Source organism: Notothenia rossii (genome assembly GCF_949606895.1).
Source record: "Notothenia rossii genome assembly, chromosome: 2".
Taxonomy (NCBI): Eukaryota; Metazoa; Chordata; class Actinopteri; order Perciformes; family Nototheniidae; genus Notothenia; species Notothenia rossii.
Genome location: NC_136904.1, coordinates 34448119 through 34460523, shown reverse-complemented (window position 1 = coordinate 34460523; position 12405 = coordinate 34448119). Strand labels below are relative to the sequence as shown.

At 41.4% G+C, this 12405-nt stretch overlaps 1 protein-coding gene across 3 annotated transcripts in view; it reads right to left on the bottom strand.

Moving 5' to 3' along the window:
* The window catches only part of arfgap2 (ADP-ribosylation factor GTPase activating protein 2), a 17574-nt gene extending 5169 nt beyond the window's left edge, over positions 1-12405 (bottom strand). The window contains exons 1-9 of one of the 3 annotated variants that reach the window (XM_079663843.1): positions 11999-12405; positions 6497-6615; positions 5877-5949; positions 5606-5719; positions 5157-5237; positions 4841-4946; positions 1713-1769; positions 1043-1087; positions 222-274 (exon numbers count right to left, since the gene is read on the bottom strand). In XM_079663843.1, coding sequence (XP_079519969.1) covers positions 222-274; positions 1043-1087; positions 1713-1769; positions 4841-4946; positions 5157-5237; positions 5606-5719; positions 5877-5949; positions 6497-6615; positions 11999-12070 — 720 coding nt within the window. In that variant the 5' untranslated portion in view covers positions 12071-12405. Of the gene's footprint in view, positions 1-221; positions 275-1042; positions 1088-1712; positions 1770-4840; positions 4947-5156; positions 5238-5605; positions 5738-5876; positions 5950-6496; positions 6616-11998 lie in introns of all 3 variants that reach the window. The other 2 variants (XM_079663842.1, XM_079663844.1) reach the window with 2 other exon arrangements.

Genomic DNA, 12405 nt, shown 5'->3' with positions numbered 1-12405 from the left:
ACAATGTGTTGGAGCGCTATCCAATAGAAGTGTGAGTGTTAGTGATGTCACTATGTTACGATAGTAAACAAGGGATTCCAATGGAGGAGTTTCAGGCAGGGGGGGGAGAAAGGAAAAAACCCCTCTCTAATTGTAACACAATAAATGTTACTCAAGCACCGGGGACACAGCTTGCAGCTCCTAAAACCCAAGGTATGTAGTATGGCAAAAATATGACTTACCCCTTTTTTGGCAGCCATGGGCTTCTTTTTCCCAATAATGGAAGGTCTCACATCTGTAACACATTATGCAACATGTCAAAAAAGCAATATAGTTTTATTTTAACCCTTCATTTAGTAGTAGGCCAATTGAGAATGACTAAGGCGACCTAACATCCAAGCATGAAAAACACACCATAAGTTAATATCGCATAGAAATCACACTGATACAAAAACATAGCTTGGGCTGGTTTTTATTGTTAATTCCCACACTGCTTACTCTCAGGACATTTAAGCAGGAGTACCGCAGCATTATAAACTCGCATTGACACTGGAGTTCAGGAAATGTAGCCGCAAGACGAAAAACTTCAAACCTTCATAACACTCATGTTAGTGCGTCAGTATGTTTTCAGAGGAATCTGCAATATGAGGGAATTCAGTGAAGGGAAGCTTTTAGAAAACCATTCATTTAGAGACACCACACTATTGTCACAAATGCTATATTTAGACTCTTTTCCACCCTTAGAGAGTTATGACACCAACATTTGAGCATGTTTCATATGGAATGCTAGTGGCAAAACACTCTTCACACAGCAATTATCTGCAGGTACGTGACAAGGACTGTTCTCTTTCCACACAATGCAGGGCCCTTGGTTTACTGTTTCTGACACACATTTATTTCTTGACAACTTGTTGAGCAGCAGGTGCTCACCAGAATTAGCTTGTTTCCATTGTGTGGTCAGCAGAGAGAGGAGAATGGGAGGGGGCTGGAGGGATGTCAATCAAGCAACAAAACCATGCATCGTAAAGGCATAATGCAGCCGGCATAAACAACAGCTAATCACCTTTAAGTAGCCGTCCTTCGTCTGAGGACAAACGCATGGTGTCCTCTATACGACAGGACAAAGCCCGTCACCAAAACCGTGATCCAAAACACAGAAGAAGTCCAATTTAACAGAGAATGCTATATTAAAACATGTCGGGGTCCAAATTAGACATTTATCAATTGATACGGCTAATGGCTATAGAGGACTGTTTAAACGATGAATCCATGAATGATCTGTAAATCCAGGACATTTTTGATTTGAATCGATAATAAGGTCTCTTTTCGATTTCTCTTACTTATCCCTTCTGCTGTTTTTAATATTGCTAATTCTCGTTTTATCTTATTCTTTTCATCTTTTGTGAAGCACATGCTATATAATTTCATTTGATGTGTGAATAATCATTTGGGGGAAAAATCTGCGGATTCATTGAAATTGATAATAAACTAGAATCCTTTTGGAGCGACTTAAGAAATGAAAAGAGGGATCCAGTACATGTTCATATATTCAAATAAAGAGATCTAGAGACGGAGAGACCGAGTCTCTCAGAGCGAGGAGTGTGTACCCTTCGAACAAGCACGCTCATCAAACTTGAGAATGAGAATTTCAGAAGACAGGGCTGGAGTTACGAAAGAGCGGGCCTCTGCTCGTGACTTCGCTCACAGACCATGAATCGTGTTTAAGTACTCACCGATGGAGGCTTTGGGGGACGAGCTCAGACCTTCGATGCTGGGTCCTTCCTCCGGATCTACAGAGGGAACCAAGGAAAACATTTAAAGCAACAAAAACAACATTCATTTTATTCCACAGCTTGTTTAATGTTTGATTCTTTTTACTTATTCTTATTCTTACCATTACCATGATGTTTATGTATTACCTGTATTTATTTAAGTCATGTCCAGAGATGGGGTCGTTACTAAAAAAAAATATATTACATATTACTTTTTTAAAAAGTAATATATTACACTACTTCGTTACTCTCTACATAAAGTAATTTGTTACTTTACTCGTTACTTTACTCACAGGGCCGGCCCGCCCCTCCCGACCGGTAGATCACGCAGACTGTGGCACACCTACAGTGTAAGCGCGCCACAGTTTTGCCTCTGCGAGACTCCACTTGCACCCCCAATTACTATTGCATTAAGGAAGACATAACACAAGTCTTTCTTTTGATATGCTCTTTAATAAAATAGGCTACCAGCCTACCACAATAAGCTAACTGTCTGTGAAACATAAAGACACTAATTAATGAAACCAGTTCAAGACGCATTATTCTTATTATTCTTTATGAGCGCAGTAACGGTAAGGTATCTAATTACTTGTTTATTTAGTATTCCATAACTTAGTAGCAGAGATGGTCAAACTAAAGTGGTAGACATGGCAGAATTCCTACAATGAAGCGGGACAGTGAACTGTTCACAGAGGGCAATCAAGAAAAGAGAGCGAGCGGCCCCGTTGAGGGAGTTTACAGATGAAAAGACACAGAAAGACAGAAGCACAATAACAACAAATAGGCTATATTTAGGTGTTTTTTTGTAAATAACCGACGGTATCAAGAGGAAGTAAAGTCCCCTGGTTTGTCCCTTATATCCTAACTGCCATGAGACAAGTCAAAAACAAGTTTCCAAAATCCGACACTGTGGTCTTAACGCACCAGCAGATGACAGCGCTAACAAAGTGTGTTTCCCGCAGCGAGACGCTACAATACAAATTATGGGCTTGTCATGTTGATTCGGCCACAACAGAAAAAAGACAAACAAACTCTCGCTCTCTCCAGAGGGGCAGGTCTGCTGTTCACGCGAGCCCAGCCTGCAGCCACCAGGATCTCACACACACTACGACTCTCCCAGCACTACAAGAAACAGCACTTAAATATACAGACTAATTAGACACAGGTGAGGGGGAGCATTTAAACACAGGTGAGGAATTAAACACAGGGCACCAGGTGCCCACAATCAGCCACAACATACATGGGGAACAGGGAAGTTGTCGTCAATATACCCCACACAGTACAATGATTATATCCACATGAGCTCAAGTAACGGCGTCTCGTCGTTACATTCCCCCCCTCTTCTCCTAAAGCGCACAGTACCTCAATTATCATGTACCGGGATAGACAGTCTGCCACCAAGTTGGCTTTCTTAAAACGGACAGAATAGATCCCTCCCCTGAGGCTATGAACAGAATAGATCCCTCCCCTGAGGCCATGGAGACACCAGATCCCTCCCTTGAGGCTATGGACCTAATATATCCCTCCCTTGAGGCCATGGACACACTAAATCCCTCCCTTGAGGCTATGGACCTAATATATCCCTCCCTTGGTTCTGTTGAGTCCTCGGGGGTCCGTTAGCTTGTCCGTTAGCTCGTCCGTTAGGTTCTCCTCCTTGTCTCTGTTAGCTCGTCCGTTAGCTTCTCCTCCTTGTCTCCGTTAGCTCGTCCGTTAGCTCGTCCTCCTTGTCTCCGTTAGCTCGTCCGTTAGCTCGTCCGTTAGCTCGTCAGTTAGCTCGTCAGTTAGCTTCTCCTCCTTGTCTCTCGTCTCCTGCTGCCTCAGCAGCCGTGGCCCCCTGGTCAGTTCCAGGCATAGGCACCCCCAGCCGCGGTTCCTCTCTTTGGTCCCTCTTCTTTCCTCTCGTCAATTTTACCTCCTCACTTGGTCGAATCCCACTTCTGACACCAATTGTGAGACTGACCGTTGAGCGGACCCGACCAAGCAAGGAGGCAGAGGCAGAACGTCCAAAAATATAACCCGACGTGGGCATTTATTAAAACAATGTGCACAAAGTTCACACAGCCTCAATCCTGCTGCTGTTTACGCGAGCCCAGCCTGCAGCCACCACACACTACCACTCTCCCAGCACTACAAGAAACAGCACTTAAATATACAGACTAATTAGACACAGGTGAGGGGGAGCATTTAAACAGGTGAAGGGGAGGAATTAAACACAGGGCACCAGGTGCCCACAATCAGCTACAACATACATGGGGAACAGGGAAGTTGTCGTCAATATACCCCACACAGTACAATGATTAAATCCACATGAGCTCAAGTAACGGCGTCTCGTCGTTACACGGTACCTCCACCCTTCGAAAGTTATCGCTGACTCAGCCATGTTTATGCAACACTGCACGTGGAGATGTGGACGCGCAAATCCCGCAGGTTATGTAGCCTACATATAAACCTGCGGCGGAAACCCCTCTTGTCTGTCAGTGTGATTATGACTGATTTTATAAAAGTAACGAAGTAACGCGTGTCGGGGCAATGTTAGTAACTTTAGTGTGATTACTGAATTATAAAAGTGCGTTACACTACTCCGTTACCAACAAAAGTAATATTATTACAATAATGCGTTACTTTGTAACTTTGTAACGCGTTACACCCAACTCTGGTCATGTCATGCCAGTCAATGCCATTGGAATTTATTGTAGCATTGTGTTTTGTTTGTTTTTTGAGTATCTTTCAATATGGAATATGAAAGAAAAAAGACACCCAATCAGAATCTTCTTCATCTAAAGACAAACTCCAGTCATTTTGGAACCTATACTTCCCATAATGCACCACTATAATGTCCTTTTATCATAACTTTTCTACCAACTGAACACGTTTAAAAACCCAACATTCCCAACTTGTTTGCAGTCTTTCTGTTGTCTGACCAAATAACCCTGATGACATCACTATGACATCATCGGGTTATATTGTCCGACTTTGGAAGGCTCCCTTCAGAGCCGACAAAGGACGTCTGACTTTTATTTGCTGAATAAGCCGAGTGCCTGTTGTGTGTGTAAAACAGACAGTCAACATAAAGGTTTTTTAATACTTACGGATGTCATCCTGGACTTTGGCCGTTGGGTCCGTCAGCTGCGAGGTGACAGCGGCTCCATTGAGCTCTGGCTCAGAGGGCGGCGCCATGCACCAGTCATTAGCACCCTGCAAACATAAAAAAGAAAACGTTAAGCTATTTATACGTTGAATTAAACACACAAGGATTCAAATGATTTTCAATAAAATAATGCAGCATTACTAAAATACTACGACACAAAAACATTCCTGTTCCACGTAGAGAAAAATACATCGATATGTTGTGGACTTGTTTTGGTTTTTTAGCAGCATGCCATCATCTTGCAGGAAAAAACAAACCTGTGTGTGTTCTGCAAAGAAGTCTGTCTCTTTCTTCTCAGGAGCTGAAGGCGTGCTTGCTGTAGAAGAGTCAATCCATAGCTGCAACAAAGAAGGCCAGACTTTGTTATGAGAGAAACACAATTTCATCAATTACGTTTAAACAATGTTTGCAATTCCAAATGTTATTGTTTTGGCTTCCTATCTGACATGAAATCATTGCACACCTAGTGGACTCTGCACTGCATCTACTACCACGTTTCAGACAGTGATAACACCTCTTACATAACTATATAGATGATACACAGGACAACGGTTCATTACTGATAATAACCATGACGTCAGGTTGAGGTTGTGTACAGTTGATCAACAAAGACAGAGAGTCTACTGCCGACTTCCCCAATGGAATTTAATAAATATATGTTATGATTTAGACACAGGACGCATTCCCCAAACAGATTGATACTCACATCTGTGCCATATTTGGACAATGCAGCATTAGCTTGCTGCCGAATCTTCTCACGGTATAACTGGGACGCACGACTGTTATACTTGGCGTTGGTGTCATTTGTGGAGCAGCCATGCTGTCGGAAGAATGCCGTCTTCAGAAGAGGACAAAGGGACTTATTGCATCATATAAATAAACCAGACAGCTGCCAAAATAAAGCTTGCCAATTACCTCACCTAGAACATTAAGTTATTTATTTATATGGCTTCATTCCTAACCCCAATTTGACTTACCGCGTTGGCATTGCCTCCGACCTGCATACATCTTAGCTGAAACCAGTTCCAGTTGGAGTCTAACTCAGTGGACCTAGGTTAAAAATTGAAAAGTCAGCAATTCGGTATGACACATGAATTCTGAGCCTCTAACAATCTGTACTCAAGACAGAACTATTTGCTGCACTGCAAACATTAATTAAAAGGTGGAACGCTTTTCTTTCACAAAGCTCAACTCCTCACGCAAACTTTCAAAGAAGTATTCAAATCAAAATCTAATCAAATTAAGTTTTATTTATATAGCACATTTTTAAAACGATTTTTGGTCGAGCCAAAGTGCTGTACATGCAATGAAACACGTTTCTACAATAGCAAAACAGAAGAAAATAAATTAAAACAGCAATAAAAAAAAAATCACACACAGGGAAATGTCAGGAGTCGTGCTCTGCTCTGACTAGAAGGCCAGAGAGAAGAAGTGTGTCCTAAGTGTAGATTTAAAAACCCCTAGGGTCTGGGCCGACCTCACATGGAGGGGTAGAGTGTTCCAGAACCTAGGGCCATCTGCTGCAAAGGCTATCGTATTCTCCATGACGATAACTTCCGACAGCTTGGTGATATTGTTGATTTACACCGAAGCTTACCTGATGAAGCTGAGATGCACTCCCAGGGAGCGGTGGATGCCAGAGCAGTCGATGCATAAAAACACACCGTAGGAGATGCTGGCCCAGCTAGGGTTTTTAGCCGCACAGTCAAAACACACCTGAACGGAAACAACATGCAAGGCAAGGCAAGTTTATTTATATAGCACCTTTCAACACAAGGCAAGTCAAAGTGCTTTACAACAATGAAAGACATTAAGAATAGTCAGTGGAGTGCAGAGCTTCGTGAGCACAGAGCGTGTGAACGTTGTGATCAGCTGTTTTAGCGCAGTACTGCTGTACAGACCGACGTTAACGCTGTTAACGTCGGTCTGTACAGCAGTACTGTCTGTGCACACAGAGACCACTCTATCGTCCGGTGATCTAACCGCCTTCTGGAAAAGCTTCACATATACGTCGGTACGCAAATTCGCTTTGTGACACAAGTGACGGTACGCACTTCAGATTGTTGCCACGCATGCGTACCACTTATGTGCACCCCTGAATATATCAATTAAAAGCAGCGGCAAAAAGAAAAGTCTTCAGCCTGGATTTAAAAGTAGTCAGAGTTGCAGCGGACCTGCAGGTTTCTGGGAGTTTGTTCCAGATATTTGTAGCATAATAACTGAACGCTGCTTCTCCATGTTTAGTTCTGACTCTGGTGACAGAAAGCTGACCAGTCCCTGAAGACCTGAGAGTTCTGGATGGTTCATAATTTAGCAGGTCAGAAATTTATTTTGATCCTAAACCATTCAAAGCTTTATAAACCAGCAGCAATATTTTGAAATCTATTCTTTGACACACAGGAAGCCAGTGTAAAGACTTCAGAACAGGAGTGATGTGATCCACTTTCTTAGTGTTAGTGAGGACTCAAGCAGCAGCGTTCTGAATTAGCTGCAGCTTTCTAATAGATTTTTTAGTGAGAACTGTGAAGACACCATTGGAGTAGTCCAGTCTACTGAAGATAAAAGCATTGACAAGTTTTTCCAAATCCTGCTGTGACATTAGTCTTTTAATCCTAGATTTGTTCTTTAGGTGATAGTAGGCTGACTTAGTAACTGTTTTAATCTGACTGTTGAAACTCAGGTCAGAGTCCATGACTACACCTAGATTTCTGGCTCTGTTGTTTTGAACATTGCAGACTGAAGCTCAGCGCTAACTTTTATACGTTCTGCCTTGGCTCCAAAAACCATTACCACAGTGTTATCTTTGTTTAGTTGGAGAAAGTTCTGACACATCCAGTCATTGATTGTTCAATGCACTGACTCAGTGTTTGAATTGGTGCATAGTCTCCTGGTGAAATGGTTATGTAAATGTGTGACTGGTACACATCAGTTATTTAAATGCAAGAAATTACTCAACTGTTGAAAAACAACTTTTTCAATGATTTTACCTAGAGATGGCAGGTTCGATATGGGCCTGTAGTTGTTCATTACTAGGGATGGGTATCGTTACGATTTTATCGATACCGGTACTGCTTATCGGTATTTTTCAATAATTTGGTGCTCAAAATTATAGACATGAATACAAGATGTGAAGATTAAACCGTAATTGTATCGAAATAACTGTATAACTTATACATTAGCTTCTCAGAAGCAGACACAAATAAATAAAATAACTTAAAAGGGGCCTGGCTCGCCCTATCATGCTTTTTGGGGTTTTCCCTCAGACAGAGGATGAAAAGAGGCATTTTTTTATTTTTGTTTTAACATTTGTAAATCATTTACATCTTCATCCAGACATTTTAAACTGACAACCTAGCTCGACAAGAGATCCTTAAAACATTGTCCTACAGTGACATCATGCAAAACTGTGATATGAAGAAATTGGTCAAAAGGCTAAGATGGCAAAAAGATAAAGGCGAGTATGTATATTACAGGGTATATGCAGGAATCCTGAGGTCAAATTTAATACCTTTTAAGACCTTTTTTAAGACCCTTTCCATACATTTTAAGACCTCATTGCAACTTTGAGTTCTAACCGGTTACATTGGCAACACACTTTACCTCACATTTACTATATTGATTGTAAGATAGCAAAACTAAACAGAGTGCAGACAGACTACTGAAGCCTCCTTTCCACATGAACTTCAACCTCTCTGTGAAGGTCAGGTTTAATGCAGTATGCTGCTTTGTTGCTTCTGTACTCTGTGCTCTTTCATTCCAGTAAAACTCCTCAGAAACCATTAGAAACCAGTATTTGACCAATAAACAAAACAATTGACAATACTCTGAACTATGAAATATATTAAACTTTGGTGAGCTTCAGCGGGGTAATGCCATATAGGAGCTCCCTCACAAATACCCAGGGGTTAAATTGGGCTGGGGCTGTCCGGGGCTAAGCCCTGTCACATAGGACGACGCTCTGACGTCATCACCCTCACACATTTGTCATATGTTTACAAAAAACGATATATATGTTAAGACTTTTCTCGTTCTTAATATAGACTATATTAGGGTCGATATGTGTTGACTTTACTTTAAAATAGCAGATCTCTGTGACCGGATATAGTTTGGCTTAGACCCCGGCCCCACGAGGACGCATACGGTAAAACGCATACGCAAGCGCAAAAAAGTCTTCCGTTCACACGCATTCAATTCATCACGTGTCCGTTCACACTAGACCGCTGGAAATGCTGGAAACGCTGTAGTAAATATGTCAGGCCTGTAAGTGGCGCCGCTGCCTCCCGAAATACACCAAAAGCAGCGAAGAAGACCCCGGAGCATGGTTGCCATGGTTGCCCTTCTGTTTATTCTCCGCGGTGGACGGCGTGTTCTCCTGCTGTATATCTCTCAGGTAGTCCACCAGCAGATGAAAAACACCCACCTCTCCGCCTCTTCCAAGGGACGAGGGAACCGTGCGGCAGTTTCCGTTAAAAAAAATGTTCCGCCGGTCAACATGTCCGTTAAAGTTTAAATCTTCCGTACAAAATTAGAAAAGTGCCGATCAGAGGTCTTCTTTGTTATTTATTGAGCTTTAAAACAAATTGATGACGACTCTGTTCTCTGTATAATAATATAATAATATTTAATAAACGGTGCCTGCCTCTCTTTTCCTCCCCCTCTTCTGACAGCCCAGCAGCAGCAGGAGACGTTGGGAGAGGGAGGCGGGCTATTTCATCGTAATCAGAAAATGATCATATAGGGCTTACACACGGAGCCGTTGGACCCCCAGAGCGTTGTGTATGCCGGTCTACCCACCTTGGGACCCCACCTTGGGACCTCCCCCCCCCCCCCCACACAGAGCGGAGCAAGGCAACGAAACTTAAAATAAGAAGCAGCATTTTACGGCGCGCTATGCATGGCGCCGCCTTGAGGGGGTTTCCCGACATGTCGTTTCAGTAAATTAAAGGGTGTTTCATGTTGTCGTTGCTGCGGGACTTCTTAATACCTTGGAAAATGCAGTTTAGTACTTTTTAATTACTTTTTAAAAGCCTTAATTTTCGCTAAATTGATTTATCAACTTTTAATACTTTTTAAGACCCCGCGGACACCCTGTATTATTCTGGATTGTACTTTTAAATCATCACAAAATAAATGATGTGCTGAACTGAAACACGTAAAAATGTGTTTGAAGGTTTAAACATAGAACAATGTATTTGAGATTAAAATATGTCAATTCCTAGTAAACGACCAACAATTGCTGAACCATACATTGAAACGTTGACCTTTAACAACATTTAAATGCAGTTTTCCAATTCACTATGACATCTGTAAGTTTAACTGGTTTATAAAGCATTCAATGAAAGGCCAAATTATTATAGGTGTAGGAGCTCACATTAATACACTGTCAGTGTTAATAAACAAAAAAAAGACAAGGTGATGTGCTTGCAAGACTGCACTCAGGTAAACAAAACATATTACCCGTGCTCAGCAGCTAACCTGCCTGCGAGCCTTCGCTCAGGTCACATTTACATACGGCGCGGCTGAAGCCCGATGGCACTATTAGCACTAGCAGTATCGCTAGCACCGTTTTAGATTCAATGAGTGTCTCGTTTGCAAATGCTTCATTAAGTTGCTTGTGTTACCCCCTTTACAAGCAACTAATTGAGTATATAGATTGCACCTTGCACTATCGCCACTACATTTTTTTAAAGTGCACCCAGACCTTCGATCGCTTCGCTCTGTCCGCCATGCCTGCGGGAGTCTCACAACAGTAATAAGAGCGCTGTTTAGAGAGATGACGGGTGGCATTTACAGTGGCCAATCAGAGGAGTCTCAAACCGGATACATCACACAGGATGAGGGTTCCCAACCAACCAGAATGGTTTAAAGTTAAACTAAGGAAGTAGACTTAACACATATGCCGATAGCAGCACCGTTTGTCCAGCGGCTTAACGGTATACCTATACCGTCCAATCAGGTACCGGTATTGACTTAGTACCGGTTTTCGGTACCTATCCCTATTAATTACTGAAGCATTATTCTTTTTTAAGAGCAGTTTAATGACTGCAGTTTTCAGGGCCTGTGGAAATACACCTGATAGAAGAGACTTGTTTACTATATGAAGTAGATCTGAGGCCATGCAAGGAAAAACATTTTTGAAAAACCCTGTTGGAATAATATTAAGGCACATTTGTACATTTTATTTATTAATATTACTTGCTCCCAGCATCTGAATGTTCATTACAGTGAGCAGTTTTTTTTCTACCATCCATGATGTAACATACCTTTACATTGTGGTATTTTAACAATACTTATTGTTGTTAATCGTTTAGTTCATTGTGGTTACAGTAAAGGTGGGGTGATGACATATCACTTGCATCTTCATGTAGTTAATATACCAACCCACCTTTAACAGGTTCTGAAGGGATTCGTTTGTAACCCATACAACAACATACTATCCTTTAGTTTAATTACAAACATTAAAAAATTAAGTTAGATTAATGCAAAGGTGTTATTATATATAGGTATAAGGTAGCGTCAAATAAACATTTTAAATAAGTAAGTACCTATAAATTGTACTTAAATGCTGCATTAAGAGTAGCTAGGTAGACGGCAGCACTGCATTTAATAAACACTTTTTGATACAAAAATGTACCACGCAATGTATAGTATTTGAATATTAAACTGAGCATATGGATCTGACTCCCAAGCTTATCAAGTGTCATGAAGTTCCTGTACAACTGACACTGTTAGCTTTAGCATTGGATAGCATATGGTTTAATACCGTCAAGCCTTACAACTTCAAATGGAGAAGGTTCATATTACTACTACACTGTTTGCCGTAATTTGGACATATCTATAATTCGGTCTAACCTGTTAATTATTTATTTATTTATTTACATAAACTAAGTGTGCCTTAGTGATGATCTTCACTCCTCAACACATAGATCGTATACGTGGCCTTTATGTTTGACTCTTCACCGGCAGCAGCGGTTAGCTCCTGTTAGCTGGGTGACAGAAACTACAGCAAGCCAGCTCACAGCCTCTGACTAAAACACTGCCAACACAAGCAAGACATACACAAGTATACACGCACAACTGCAGAGTCTTTTAAGTTTACCTTGTTTGTAGGAATAGATCTTAATCTTTTGAAAATGGTAAGGATCTCAGTCTTATTTGGTTCAGTAGCCATCTTGCCACTCTGACAATTTCCATTAGCTGACGTAACTACGGATCCCCGTTGGTTCCATAGCTAACTAAAGCGAAAGTTGAATCGTGTATACGGCGGCCATAAAACGTATAATTGCTATGTAAGTTCAAACTTGATACGTGGTGTTTAGCACACTAATTATCTGTCACGACAATTATCACTATTATACCTTCATATATTATTAAATGCTGGAAAACTCATTGTCAAGCCCTGCTCAACCAATCACTCAAATCACTACTCAACCACTCAGACTTATGAAGTTAATAGGATCAAAGGGCAAGATTACCAGAGTTAACGGTACGTCTACACTACAGGCA